The 16,142-nt window shown below is 38.1% G+C and overlaps 1 protein-coding gene across 1 annotated transcript in view; it reads left to right on the top strand.

Moving 5' to 3' along the window:
• Positions 1-356: 356 nt before the first annotated feature.
• Positions 357-16,142, top strand: part of LOC113352076 (serine/arginine repetitive matrix protein 1-like) — a 55,577-nt gene continuing 39,791 nt past the window's right edge. The window contains exons 1-3 of the mRNA XM_026595947.1: positions 357-588; positions 869-988; positions 1,493-1,553. Of these exons, the coding sequence (XP_026451732.1) occupies positions 357-588; positions 869-988; positions 1,493-1,553 (413 nt within the window). The remainder of the gene's footprint in view (positions 589-868; positions 989-1,492; positions 1,554-16,142) is intronic.

The raw sequence follows: 16,142 nt of genomic DNA, 5'->3' as shown, positions 1-16,142 counted from the left end.
GTTGATTCAGAATTCTCGACGATCTGAGGTCCTGATTCGATATCAACGCGAAAGAATCCGTAATCTAGAGGGAGAGGTTTCTAGAGCTCAAAGAGAAGTAGCTTCTCGTGATGCTACTGTGGTTAACCTTCGAAAAAGGAATTCCCAACTCTTGGGTAGGTTTTCCATTATCTTCGCCTTTGATTAATATCGCGTGTTTTGATCTTGTGTTTTTATTCCTGTTAATAATCTTTGCCTGCAGAGGTTTTCAACCTATCAAATAAAGCGTTTGACTTCTCTATTGAAGATTCAATCCTCCTAGAGCACTTCAACTCTATGCCTGATCGTTAGATATTTTTGACTTAGAAATTGATAATATGGAGGATGTCAAATTGAAATATGAGGATATTAAGTTTGAGTTTAGAAAAACACTATCTATCAATGAGACTCTTAAAACCCAACTTTGCTGTAAGAAGGGTATAATTAAGAATTTGAAAGAGAAAAGAGATGCTTTGTTAACTGAAAAGGATCAAATAATCACTAAGCGTACCCAACTTCTAAAACAAGTTCAGGAGGAAACCTTTAAGGCAATCATTTCTAAAAAAGAAGGTTGTTCCGGCAGATTTCCTCAGCCAGCAAATGCAATATTTTTAGTTGTTTTAATTGCATATGATGCTAATCTCTTTTACTTTCCTTTGCAACGTCTGAGAAGAATCATCTTCAGAAGATTGAGGATCTTTCCAGAGAGTTGGACTCGCTGAAATTAACACTTTCTTCCAGGAATTCCAAATATTCCAAGCTTAAGCGCACAATGATAGTTTCTGTTGCCAATACCATGAGGAATGCCTTGCGAGAGAGAAACAAACATTCTCGATCCATTGCTGACCAGATTTGCACCAAGTACGGGCATCCCGACTTGACCTCAAGCACCCTGAGGTTTCAGAAAATGAGGAGGTGGAAGATATCTCCAGCAACGATAATGAGGAAGATGAAGAAGAGGAAATGGAGGGTGAGCATGAGGAAGAGGAAGAATTAGGAGAAGATGATGAAGAAGAATGTGACGGAACGGAAAATTACGCCTGGCGCGCCTGGGCGCGCAGGCCATAACTCCACAGATGCGCCATGATGATGCTACAATCGGGGCCTTAAAGCTAGGAAAATTCACATTCATTTTCTTTGCAAGCATGCTCATGGAGCATGATGCAACTAACCTAGATTCCACACCGTTCCAACTTCTCCTTGTTCTGCAAAGGGTGTAAAGACTTGAAGGCTATGGCCGAGGCACCTTACATGCATATCTGGCTTCCGAGGCACCTTACATGCATCTATCTGACTAACTGTCATACTGCCGAGTCTTGTCCCGGCATAAGGCATGCCTTGAACTTACACATAAGCCATTGAAGGCCCAATACCCCTTCTTTATTTAGATTATGCATTACTGAAAGCATGAACTTTTCTTGATCGTTCCAAGGGTGCTGTGACTACTAATTTTCCCATAATATGAACAACTCAGAGAATCTAATAGTAAGTAGTATCGATACCTCAGTTGAACTGATACTGTTGAGTAATAAAAGGTACGTTCGTAATGAGATCTGCTCAGAAGATCATATACTAAGTAAGTAAAGATACTTCGATAGAGAAGATGCTAAGAAAATAATGGTATCTCTGTAAAACAGAGACAAGTAAGCAAATAAGCTAAATAAAGAGATATCTCAGATGAACAGAGACAACCCAGAGAACAGAGATAACTCAGAAAGCAGAGATAACTCTGAGAACAGAGACAACTCAGTAAGTAAATAGTTAAGTGAGAAGATAATATAAGTGCAACTAAGTTAATAAATCACACAAGAGATTACGTGGTTCGGTTAATCTTAACCTACGTCCACGGGTAAAGATGATAAGTTTATTATTGATCTTGTTACATTTGGGTGGAAGAACTCCATTAAAGAATGTATGCAACTCTAGTAAATAAGAAAGAAAGTAGAGATATGAGTCTTTTCTCTAATCCTAGCTCACCCAAAAGTCCCATTTCTCTTGAGATGATGATGGGTATTTATAGCTCCACATGCATCATGGATATATTTGGTATCTTATGTTCCATCGAGATCTGATGGTCCTTGGTGAATCTAGTACCTTCGTTGTCCCCCCACCATTTCCAATCAGACGATGCCGCCTTAGCTTCCCCCACGTGCCATTGTGAACTGTGAAACCTCCGTACAAGTTATACCTTCGTTGGACGCGTACCTTCGCCAATCATAGGATGCCACGTATTATGAGCCCACGTGGTTGACGACTGCGCCTTCGTACTAAAAGCTTTGCAGACTGCTCAGCTACCTATGACAGACAGACACACCCATGTGCCTATACTACAACCTATTGCTTAATAACTAAGCAATCTTGGTAGTGATTTGGTGTACTCCGTTGTAGCGTACTTTGATACTCCAACATTTAACATTGCGCCACACGTTGATAAAGATAACTTCATAACGTAGCATTCTAAGAAGAGATGTAGTGTGCGTTGTTGTAACATAATAAGTTACTCCACCTTTAATGTTGTGCCATGTGGTACAAATTTTTTTTGGTATCTATAGTTTTCCCCTTTTCTTGAGGGTTGTTTGAAGAACGATCCTTAAGAAAAATTCCTTATCCTCATTCGTTTATTTCACTGAGATATCATCGAAGTATTGACTTGGTTAGATGAGATACCTTCGGGTAAATTTTTGAGGTACCCGTTAGTATCAAAATAATTCTCTTAGATACCATCGAAGTAAACTCGTTGTAGTACTGTTAGAGCATAGCTCGGTAAACCTCGCATGCGTTGCTATCTCAAGCATGTTTTTCAATGTTAGTGATCAAAACTATAAGTCTTGATTTCTAGCCTACATAGCTAAGTCTCGGGCTAGGATAGAAAAGTGTAGTTGAGCTCAAGGACTTCATGGCGATTCATCATACAACGACGAAGATCTATACAAGGAACCGTGGAACTTCATCAACAAAAAGGTATGTGGAGACTTGAACTTATCTATTACTCAAAAGTCTATCTCTTCTATCTCCTACTTCTTATGAGACAAAAGTCATATGCTATATAGACTAGATCATAAACATTTGATATTTCGAGCTGAGTATTCATTGCTTATCCTATTTCTCGAAATCGTGTGTTGGTAAAGCGTTTCGCTTTGATCAAGTTTATCTTCACCTAGTGACGAAAGTCATGAAAAGTTTCAATCACTTTGAGAATTGCTCTGACGTGAATCGGTCTGTGAATAACGGCTACATAGCGTCCTATGAGAATGTCTCAATGATTGAAATGAGAGTTTCGATTACATAACCATGTATTCCTTGAACCGAAGTTTTCGAACTTTGTTGATCAAGAGAAATCGGGAGGATTGTGGAATTGGCTTTCCAAGTCCGCGAACTATCGGAAGTTCTCGACCGAGAATTTCTGCTGGATTTTCCAAAACTCGTTTGTGTGCTAAGTCTGCGAACTCAGTCCGCGAACCCAGTACGGGAACTGGCGGAAGTTCTCTTTCCGAGAATTTCTGCTGAGTTTGGAAAACTCAACCGATTAACTTAAGTCCGCGAACTTGTTTGTGAACTTAAGAGGTTATGATCTAAAGATGTGCCCTGAACATGAAACATTAAATTACTAAAGAATGCTTTATGCAAACCGTGGCTATAATGTTCATGAGCCGATTCAATCGAATCGAATAATCTTTTTTTCAATTGTGTCTTGTGTTACATAAGATCTCATAGCAATTGAACAACTCTTTAACTAGTTCATTTGAGTCAATTGAACTAGTTATGGTGAATAAGAACAAGGTTCATATGAAATGCTCATATGGTTAACCTTTTGGGTTACTATGTTAAACCAACATACACGTACACGTTTGGGCATGGTTTTCACAAACCCAATAAACGTCTACCCAAGTGTGTGTGACAAGCTAGGTTTTTCGATCTAATGGTTGAGAAATATTAGCTTGAATCTAAATCAGGTTTCCATCTAACGATGAATAATGATTGCTTTGTAACTAAGGAAAAATCCTGATTTGAAGGCTATATAAAGTAGATATCTAGCATTGTGCAAAACTAATCCCCACACGTCTGTGTGCTACTAGTGCGCCCGCTAGAGTCGATCTCCATTAACCTTTGTTTTTCTTCTCTAAAATCAGGTTAACGACTTAAATACTTCATTGGGATTGTGAAGCCAGACCGATACTACTTTATCGTAGTTGTGTGATCTGATCTTGCATATTCTATCGTACGAGTACAATCGATTGATTGGCTTGAGATCGTGAGAGTTCTCCGATAGGCAAGATAAAGAAGTCACAAACATCTTCGTCTCACTATTTGTGATTCCTCGACAATCCTCTTGTGTAGTCAGGAAGGATTGTAGAGAGGTGATTGATTAATCTAGGCTATTCTTCGGGAATATAAGACCGGATTATCAATTGGTTCCTGTTCACCTTGATTTTATATCAAAAAACGGAACAAAACCTAGGGTTTATCTGTGGGAGACAGATTTATCCTTTGATAGACTCTTCTGTGTGAGGCAGATTTGTTTATTATCAAGTATGCGATTTTGGGTTGCAGTAACTCTTGGTTGTGGGTGAGATCAGCTAAGGGAATCAAGTGCGCAGTATCCTGCTGGGATCAGAGGCGTAGGAGTACAACTGTACCTTGGATCGGTGGGAGACTGATTGGGGTTCAAGTATAGTCCAGTCCGAAGTTAGTTTGTAGTAGGCTAGTGTCTGTAGCGGCTTAGTACAGTGTGTATTCAATCTGGACTAGGTCCCGGGGTTTTTCTGCATTTGCGGGTTCCTCGTTAACAAAATTTCTGGTGTCTGTGTTATTTCATTTCCATATTAAATTTTATATAATTGAAATAATACAGGTTTTGCGTTCGTGATCATCAATTGGAAATCCAACCTTTGGTTGTTGATTGATATTGATTGATCCTTGGACATTGGTCTTTGGTACCGTCCAAGTATTCCTTGTATTTGATAAAGACTCGCTATTGTTTTTATCTTGAGTAAAAATCAAATTAAGAGAGGGATATTAACTCCTTGAGAAACTTTTATCTAGATTGAGTCTGACTGTCTAGTTGATTCTCTAGCAAAGTATTTCAGAATTAGTCCATACAGATTGCTAAGCGAAATATTGGGTGGTGTTTTTAGACCCCACTTTTTCAATAGGTATCAGAGCAGGCAAACGCATTTAAGACCTAACAATTCTGTGTTTGTAGCGATCTGACTCTATCGACAGAGGTGTTATCTCTATTAATGTACGACCAGTCTTCGATGGCTCCAATCACTTTTGGTGGAAAATTACTATGCGATATTTTCTTCAATCGCGTGATTTTCAATCATGTGTATATGTGGTGAATGGTTATGATGCGCCCGTTGTTGCAGCTGGAGACGGAACTGTTCCCAAGAATATTGGTGAATATAATGCTGCTGAGATTCTTGCTACAAAGCAAAATTCTGAAGGGTTAAATGCTATCATACATGACATTGCCCCAAGTCTTCAACACCACGTGTCTAATTGCACTAGGTCTAAAGATGCTTGAGATATCTTAGAAACCATATTTGAAGGAAACTCCAGTGAAAAGGAAGCTAGGCTTCAAAACCTTAATTCCGATTGGGAGAACCTTCGTATAGAAGATGAAGAAACATTTGATGAGCTTAATCACAAAGTGTCTGAAATTTTTAATGCATCTTTTGCATTGGGTAAGACTATTCCTGAAAAGGACATTGTGATGAAAATTCTCAGATCGCTGCCATCTAGATAAGAGTCTAAGAAGCATGCCATCATTGAGGGGAATAACCTCAATAATCTTTCCAGAAACACCTTGATTGGGAAGCTAAAGATCTTTGACCATGAGCATACATCCAAAGTCGGTAAGGATGTTGCCTTTAAAGTACAAAAGATCTCTAAATTACTTTCCAAAGGTAAAAGTGTTCATGTCTCTGAGGATGATCAGTCTGAGAATGATTTTTCAGATGAAGACCTTGACAAGTCGGTCTCCTTGATCACAAGACAGTTTAGGGATCTTCTATTGAAGAGAAGTAAATGGTTTTCAAGAGACAAACCTAGGTCATCAGACAAACCTCACGGTCGCGTACCTCCTAAAAATAGGGATGCTGACGAGGATGATGACGAGGACATGCCTCAGTGCTTTAAGTGTTAGGGTTTTGGCCATTTTGCTAACGAATTCCCAAATCGTAGAAAATACACTGGGAACAAAGGTCTAGCTGTAACACTTGATGAAATGTCTGAAACCTGTGATTCCGATGAAGATAGGAAATCAAGTGTAGGGCTCCTTGGTGAAAACATCGATTTTGATACTTGTAGAATTACATATATCAACCTCAATGGGTTCGGAGAAGAAGGAAACCCAATCAAGCTGGAAGATTCTCTAACTGGAAACCCTGTCAGTAATGTTTCAAGATCTATTGTATGTATAGTTGCTTGCACATCTCAGATGCCTTAATACTATCCAAGTTTGACGTGCTCGTTTTGTTCGATGAAGGGATACAAACTATCAAGGTGTTACAAGTACAAGCACCAAATAAGGCACTCCAGCAAACTTCAAAGAAGAGCAGATCGATTAGCAAGGAAGCTGAAACTTGCTCAGAAGACCGCCGAGGTATGTAGGATCTTATCTTCGTCTAAGAAGTTGGTTTCCAGGGATAGAGTAAGACCATTTGAAAAGAAAGTATGGTCGAATCGTTTTGATAGACATAAGTCTGAAGATTTCTCCCTTGAGGAAAAAGATGGACAAATCGTTGTTCATCGCAACACAACTTGATTGTGTTGTTGGGAAAATCTTGTCTCATGTGCCTGATCGAAAAGAGACAATATTGAGTGCTGATTCAGGCTTCAGTAAAGTTTTTCCTTCTTTTCTTAGATTTGTTATTTTTTCTGTCTATCAAATAAACTAAAGGGTTATTATCGACAATTATACTCTTTATAGGGTTTTAGAGTTGGGCGTATACGAACATGTCAATAGGTTTCGAACCCTACATTCCTTTTTCCTTTTTGACATCCTATATAATATTGCTTGTTGATTTAGGTGATTCAATCACACAAATCCAGTTGTTTATAACTGTTCTCAAAGCACCATGTCAGATGGAAAGGATGTCAACATGATTGTTAAATCTTCAATCAAGGAAAAAGAAAAATCTTCTGTTTCTAAGTCCCTGAAAAGAAAAAGAAGGAATACAAGAAATCCCAGGGCTGTGCCTTCTAACTCTCAGAAGTTTTCCGATGTTCTTGATGAGTTGAAGGAAGTAAGAAAGGAGATTCGTGAAATAAAGGCTTTTGTGTCAAAGTCCTTAGAAATTCAGAGAGCCTTGGTACGACATAATCAGCCAAGACAGATCGTTGATATAACCTCCTATCTTCGTGAACCGTATGTTCCAATGGTTGTTGACAACAAGGAGTTCGGGAATGATGTTGAATTTCTCAAAGGCATTGTCGCACAGGATGTCTTCTTTTTGTATTAGTTGGAAGAATAACTAGTGCTTTGAATATCGATGATTGTGACTACACATAGCTATTTTTGTTTTCATCTTCTTATGTTATTTTTTAGGTTTATTGGTTTTAAATTCTAAAAATATTTAGAGGATGATGTTTATTGCAATATTTTTATGGGATATGTATTGTTTGCGTCGGTGAAGTTGAAGGTCCCATATTGCGGTAAAAAATAAAGTCGTTCATGAATCGATATTCGTATTGATCAAAGGACGAATGAACTTTTGACATATACAAAAGTTATGCCTATGCAGTCATGTATTTGATGGAAAATAGGATAAAATCTTTTGTTGAACAAGGATAAAGTATATTATGTCGTTATGATGGAAAATAGAATAGATCCTTGTATGTTATCCATGGTATTGATCTTCATTGATCCATTTTATTATGTTTTACCATGAAGGCTCCATTGGGTGTCTTATGTTGAGCACCTTACAACTAAGTCGATTTACCTTGGCTTTGTTGGTTGTTCCATAAGATGCTATATGTCGAGCATTAGAAACTAAATTAATCAACTAGTTTGGTTATTTAGTTAGTACTCCATAATTTTTCTTTCTTATGTTGAGTACATGTACGGTTAAGGTTGTCATATTCTATGATGAACTTAGTCGGGGTTCCATAAGTTCTTTTATGTTGAGCCCAAAATAATTAAATTGATTACTTCGGTGATTAGTTTGGTTATTTGTATTCCAAATAGATTAATTATAGTTTCTCTTGTAATTAATCTAGTCGAGTTTTCATATATTCCACAAGTTCTTGTGTTGAGTATATGAAAGGCTACACTATCATGTCCTTTGGTTAATGTAGTCATATATTCCGTAAGGTTTTCCTTATGTTGAGTATTTGAACGGTTAAGTTAGTCATCTCCGTGTGATTGACTTAGTCGTAGCTCCGTGAGTTTACTTATGTTTAGCACTTTCAATTAAATTGATCACTTTTGTGGTTTGATTTAGTTGCGTATTCCAATTGAATTAATCATGGGTTTACTTGTGATTAATTTGGTTGAGCTTTGGATATAGAAATTCATTCCTATGGTTTTTGGTGTCCAATAAAAAAAATCCTTCTTTTCTTTTGAAATTAAGGTCGCTCTTGTTGTTCTTTCGGGAATGACATCAAATGGGGGAGAGTTCTTTTGAACTTGTGCTTAATGGTAATATCTCGCGGGGTGTGCAGCTGTGGAATTTTATAGGGGTTATCTTGTATCTTAAAACTCCTTGATGAATGCTGTTAGCTTCGGCTATTAGATTGCATCTAAATGAAGTTGTACCTTTGCCAATTTTATTGACAAAAAAGGGGGAGAAATATTGTAGTTCACACTACAAATACATATGGTTTTCGGATCATTGTGTAAGGGGGAGTGGTTTCCATGATCGAGATGGAGTATTGACTAAGGGGGAGTGATACATATCATCGTAGTATTATTGTTAAAGTCGTGATACAATTGGACTTTGATGTTATATAATAATACTATGACACTGTATAATAATGATCGAGAATCTCGATTTGTCTTAGTGTTATAGCTATGGATCTTCAACAACGATGGTGCTAAACTTACAACCTTTGGGATCATTGGAGTACTTGGAAGGACGAAGATTTCAAGGAACGTTGAAGATTAGACTATGGAATAGAAGCCACTAAATTTTATCTTTTTTGTATTCCATATGTATTAATAGTTTTGTCACTAAAATTGACAAAGGGGGATATTGTTAGAGCATAGCTCGGTCAACCTCGCATGCGTTGCTATCTCAAGCATGTTTTTCAATGTTAGTGATCAAAATTGTAAGTCTTGAATTCTAGCCTACATAGCTAAGTCTCAGACTAGGATAGAAAAATGTAGTTGAGCTCAAGGACTTCATGGCGATTCATCATACAACGACGAAGATCTATACAAGGAACCGTGGAACTTCATCAACAAAAAGTTATGTGGAGACTTGAACTTATCTATCACTCAAAAGTCTATCTCTTCTATCTCCTAATTCTTATGAGACAAAAGTCGTATGCTATATAGACTAGATCATACACATTTGGTATTTCGAGCTGAGCATTCATTGATTATCTTTTTTCTCGAAATCGTGTGTTGGTAAAGCGTTTCGCTTTGATCAAGTTTTGTCTTCACCTAGTGACGAAAGTCATGAAAATTTTCAATCACTTTGAGAATTGCTCTGACGTGAATCGGTCTGTGAATAACGGCTACATAGCGTCCTCGGAGAATGTCTCAATGATTTAAATGAGAGTTTAGATTACATAACCATGTATTCCTTGAACCGAAGTTTTCGAACTTTGTTGATCAAGAGAAATCGGGAGGATTGTGGAATTGGCTTGCCAAGTCCGCGAACCCATTCCGTAGACTCAGTCCGAGAACTGCCGGAAGTTCTCGAACGAGAATTTCTGCTGGATTTTCCAAAACTCGTTTGTATGCTAAGTCCGCGAACCCAATCTGTGAACTGGCAGAAGTTCTCTTTCCGAGAATTTCTGCTGAGTTTGGAAAACTCAACCGATTAACTTAAGTCCGCGAAATTGTTTGTGAACTTAAGAGGTGATGATCTAAAGATGTGCTCTGAACATGAAACATTAAATTACTAAGGAATGCTTTACGCAAACCGTGGCTATAATGTTCATGAGCCGATTCAATTGAATCGAATCATCTTTGTTTCAATTGTGTCTTGTGTAGTTACATAAGATCTCATAGCAATTGAACAACTCTTTAACTAGTTCATTTGAGTCAATTGAACTAGTTATGGTGAAGAATAACAAGGTTAATATTAAATGCTCATATGGTTAACCTTTTGGGTTACTATGTTGAACCAACATACACGTACACATTTGGGAATGGTTTTAACAAAACCAGTAAAAGTCTACCCAAATGTGTGTGACAAGCTAGGTTTTTCGATCTAACGGTTGAGAAATATTAGCTTGAATCTAAATCAGGTTTTCATCTAACGGTGAATAATGATTGCTTTGTAACTAAGGCAAAACCCTGATTTGAAGGCTATATAAAGGAGACATCAAGCATTGTGCAATACTAATCCCCACACGCCTGTGTGCTACTAGTGCGCCCGCTAGATTCGATCTCCATTAACCTTTGATTTTCTTCTCTAAAATCAGGTTAATGACGTAAAGACTTCAAGGGGATTGTGAAGCCAGACTGATACTACTTTATCGTAGTTGTGTGATCTGATCTTGCATCTTCTATCGTACGAGTACAATCGATTGATTGGATTGAGATCGTGAGAGTTCTCCGATAGGAAAGATAAAGAAGTCACAAACATCTTCGTCTCACTGTTTGTGATTCCTCGACAATCGGTTTGTGTAGTCAGGAAGGATTGTAGAAAGGTGATTGATTAATCTAGGTTGTTCTTCGGGAATATAAGACCGGATTATCAATTAGTTAATGTTCACCTTGGTTTTATATCAAAATACGGAACAAAACCTAGGGTTTATCTATGGGAGACAGATTTATCCTTTGATAGAATTTTCTGTGTGAGACAGATTTGTTTATTATCAAGTCTGCGATTTTGGGTTGCAACAACTCTTGGTTGTGGATGAGATCAGCTAAGGAAATCAAGTGCTCAGTATCCTGCTAGGATCAGAGGCGTAGGAGTACAACTGTACCTTGGATCGGTGGGAGACTGATTTGGGTTCAAATATAGTCCAGTCCGAAGTTAGTTTGCAGTAGGCTAGTGTCTGTAGCGGCTTAATACAGTGTGTATTCAATCTGGACTAGGTCCCGGGGTTTTTCTGCATTTGCGGTTTCCTCGTTAACAAAATTTCTGGTGTCTGTTTTATTTATTTTCCGTATTATATTTTATATAATTGAAATAATACAGGTTGTGCGTTAAGATCATCAATTGGAAATCCAACCTTTGGTTGTTGATTGATATTGATTGATCCTTGGACATTGGTCTTTGGTACCGTCCAAGTATTTATTGTATTTGATAAAGACTCGCTATTTTTTTTAGCTTGAGTAAAAATCAAATCAAGAGAGAGATATTAACTCCTTGAGAAACTTTTATCTAGATTGAGTCTGACTGTCTAGTTGATTTTCTAGCAAAGTATTTCGGAGTTAGTCCATAAAGATTGCTAAGCGAAATATTGGGTGGTGTTGTTAGACCCCCGCTTTTTTAGGTACCATTGAAGTATTGAAGTATTTTGCCAATGTAGAGAAGTATCGAAGTATTTTACTGAGGTACCTTCGAAGTATTGAAGCATCGAAGTAATTTACTGAGGTACCTTCGAAATAATTTGCTGAGGTACCCTCGAAGTATTGAAGTAATTTGTCGATGTAGAGAAATATCAAATTAATTTGTTGAGATACCTTCGAAGTATATAAGTATCAAAGTAATTTACTGAGGTACCTTCGAAGTATATAAGTATCAAAGTAATTCACTGAGGTACCCTCAAAATATTGAACAAGGTTCTGATGCTAATATTATCACACAAATATATGAATGTTTGTATGTATGCAAGCATGTACGTATGTATGTATGAATATGTGTATATATGTATGTATGTATGTATGTATGTATGTATGCATGTATGTATGTATGTATGTATGTATGTATGTATTTGTTTACGAAGTCCACACCTTCGTTAATAAAAGCTGAGACTGGGATAATGGTTTTCACCCCTTTTAAAAGCGGAGCCTTCGCTCGCTGCTTAGGTATTTTTGCCATCATTTTGACCAGTCGGCACCCGAGCAAGATATAACGTGGCCAGAAGGTATCCCCTCATAGCATGTAGCTGAGTTTAAGCTAAGTTTGAACTTATTGCTCAGGTGTATATTATTTACCTTTTAGTTTTTCTATCGGCTAAGGTGACTCTAAGATGTCTCTTTACTTGCCTGGTATGAAGTTGTCTCCTGGTGTACCTTCGTTGTTGTAATTTGACTCCTTTGCAATGGAAGTATACCTTTTGGAACCTTTGTCGTTGGTTAAGCTTTTCGCGTATTGTTGTACCTGCGTAAATAAAAATACATACATAAGCCATTTGGTATTTTTCACCTTTTGGTAATGTGTGTTATAGCATTTTGCTTGCTTTGCTGCATGATATTTATGACATAGTGTGTCCAGTTTGTTGCACAATCAAGCCATCGCTCGGTGCTAAGGTATGATTAACCTTGGTGGAACATTCAACGTCCTACCAGAGTATCCTTTGGCCAGAAGGTACCATGGTGGCGAGGGTCCCTATGTGGGCAATAATTTTCCTGTAACCCTACGCGTTCAACGCGAAGGCTGCTTTACTTCGATAGGGTATCTCTATAGGGGATATATTATTTTTTTCTTATGCCTCATAAAAGGAGCAATCGCCCCGAGGATCCGAGATTGACATGCACAATTATGCCTTGGATTGCCTCATCGTCAATTCTGATGGTGTCATTTCTAACCCTTCGTTTTTGTCGTCAATTCTGACGGTGGGTGTCAGTTCTAACCCCTTGTGTTTGTCGAAATCCAAGCTTTATATTGATTGCTGAGACTTATAATACCTCTTTCCAGGGTATATCACAGTTACATATATAATTATACTCCCTCCGTCCTAGTTTACTTGCCAAAATTGGTTTTTGCACACATATTAAGAAATGTAGAGAGAGTATATTTTTTTTCCAAATTTACCCAAGCTAGTATTTAAGATGCATAGTTTTTACATATCTAGTTGTTTGGTTTTTACTTGAAGAATTCAAAACAAAGGATATATATAGAGAGGAGAATTTAAGATTGTGTATAGGAAATAGAATTACACAATTCTCAATACTAAAACCTGATTCCAACATAGGGGTAAATTAGGATAAAAAGTAGAAAAATATGAAACTTGGCAAGTAATTTAGGACAAAAAAAATCCCCAATTTTGGCAAGTAAACTAGGACGGAGGGAGTATCATATAAAGATAGCATACCTTAAAGTTGTATTATCTTCAACATGTATTTGTTGTCTTTGATTGATGTTGTAGAGGCGCCATGATTGATGTATGTTTTCCCCTTTTTGCTTTTGAAAGCTGGGTCTTGTAGATTTTGAAAGGAAAAATATTTGCATTTATGGAGCCTTCGTCCTTGAGGTTGCCTCCTTGTCTGTATCAGCTACATGTTTGTCCTAGGTGTCACAGGGTACTTTGCTTGTAGCAATATGCTCCTTGTAGGCTTCGTTATGGTTGTAGTGAGTTGCTCTTGCAGGCTTCGTTCCCTTGCACTAGTCTTTGGCACTTCATAGGTTCCTCAGATGGGAGAGTCGGGGTATTTCTGAGGCTTGGGGTATGCGTATGTATATAGACTTTGTTCATCGTTGTGTCTGAGTTGTGCACTTGTAGGTATACAAATGTATAATGCTTCGTACATTTCTAGGCTGGGAGCATTGCAGTAGTGGTGGTTGAGAGGTTGTGTCTTCTTATGCGTCTTTGTGTGACTCCTCGTAGCTGAGTATGAGTTATATCCTGGTTGAGTATGCATACACCTATACACATGGGCTTTGTTGAGTTGTACATTCGTAGCTTTGGATTGAATAACATTCTTTGTAATGGTGAGTCTGCCTTTAACAGGATTCGCTCACATGTATGCCTGACGGTGGTGAGTCTTTCTTTAAGGGGCTTCGCTCCCATGCATGCCTTCGGATTCAGACTTAAGTTGTAAACTACAACCATTGCTGATGTCTTTAGCTCAAATTATTATGACCTCCACCTTCGTTTGTAGGTCCGGTTTGGGGGGATTGACCTTCGTTGATGATGTTGATGCTACATACCTTCCTTTGATCCCGGAAACTCGAAAAGCGATAAGCTTAAGAATTTCAGACAAACGAAGCTTTGTCCTTCCACGCGAGGTGTATTTTGAACCTTCGTCCTTACACTTCGTATTCTTCCTTAATTGCTCACACTCAGATTTGTACGAGCCAAGGACAGTCTTCCGATGACCTTTCGTTTCTGTATTTTCATTTGGTGGAGTTATCACCCTCCTGAGCGTTGTTAGTGTTTGTATCCTTAGGCGAGGGAGCTCCGGGAACCTTGAAGTCTTCGTTCTTCACTTCGTTGGTATTCTCCCATCCTCTTTTCCTTCCATGTTGTTGTTCGGCGGCTCTTTATTCGTTCATCCTTACCTCCGCTAGATTGCATAGCCTTGCATCCTGTTGATCTCCCTTGATTTCCATATGAATATACTCGAGCCAAAGATAAGCTCCGTTATTGCCCCTGGATGCTCGTAGTTAGATATGTACGAGCCAAGGGCATCCTTCATAATTATCTTTGGCTGTTGAGAATGTGTATAGATACATTCGAGCCAAAGATAAGCTCCGTCTTTGCCCCTGTATACTCGTACTTAGATGCGTACGAGCCAAGGACATCCTTCTTAACTGTCTTTGGTTGTTGAGAATGTATATAAATACATTCGAGCCAAAGATAAGCTCCATTTTTTCCCATGGATGATCGTATTTAGGTATGTATGATCCAAAGACCGCCTTCGTAATTGTCTTTGTCTGTTGAGAATGTTTATGAATACATTCGAACCAAAGATAAGCTTCGTATTTGTCATTGGATGCTCGTACTTAGATATGTACGATCCAAAGGCAGTCTTCATAATTGTCTTTGGCTGTTGAGAATGTATATAAATACATTTGAGCCAAAGATAAGCTCCGTCTTTTCCCATGTATACTCGTACTTAGATACGTATGAGCCAAGGGAAGCCTTCGAATTGTCTTTGGCTCTTGAGAATGTATATAAATACATTCGAGCCAAAGATAAGCTCCATCTTTCCCCCTGGATACTCGTATTTAGGTACTATGATGCAAAGTCAGCCTTCGTAATTGTATTTGGTTGTTGCGAATGTATATGAATACATTCGAACCAAAGATAATCTTTGTATTGCCATTGGCTGCTCGTACTTAGATATGTACGAGCCAAAGGAAGCCATTGTAATAGTCTTAGAGAACATGTATGGACACGTTCGATCCAAAGATAACCTTAAGAATTTCCCTTGGATTCGCGTACTTAGATACGTATGAGTCAATGTCACTCTTTGTAATTGTCTTTGGTTGTTAAGAATGTGTATGAATACACATAAGACAAAGATAAGCTCCATCTTTGCCCCTGTATAATCGTACTTAGATGTGTACGAGCCAAGGACAGTCTTCGTAATTGTCTTTGACCGTTGAGAATGTATATGAATACATTCTAGCCAAAGATAAGTTTCGTCTTCTCCCCTGGATTCGTTTACTTAGATACGTATGAGCCAAGAATAACATTCGTTTTTGTCTTTGGCTGTTGAGAATGTGTATAAATATACACAAACCAAAGATAAGCTCCATCTTTGCCCATGTATACTCGTACTTAGATACGTACGAGCCAGGGGAAGTCTTCGTAATTGTCTTTGGATGTTGAGAACGTGTATAATACATTCGATCCAAAGATAAGATTCGTATTTTCCCTTGGCTGCTCGTACTTAGATATGTACGATCCAAGGACATTCTTCGTAATTGTCTTTGGATGTTGAGAATGTATATAAATACATTCGAGCCGAAAATAAGCTTCGTATTTTCCCTTGGATGCTCGTACTTAGATATGTATGAGCCAAAGGTAGTCTTCGTAATTATCTTTGGCTGTTGAGAATGTATATAAATACATTCGAGCCGAAGATAAGCTTCGTATTTTCCCTTGGA

The sequence above is a fragment of the Papaver somniferum genome, chromosome 2 (genome assembly GCF_003573695.1).
Source record: "Papaver somniferum cultivar HN1 chromosome 2, ASM357369v1, whole genome shotgun sequence".
Classification (NCBI taxonomy): domain Eukaryota; kingdom Viridiplantae; phylum Streptophyta; class Magnoliopsida; order Ranunculales; family Papaveraceae; genus Papaver; species Papaver somniferum.
This window is presented reverse-complemented; position numbering and strand designations above follow the sequence as displayed.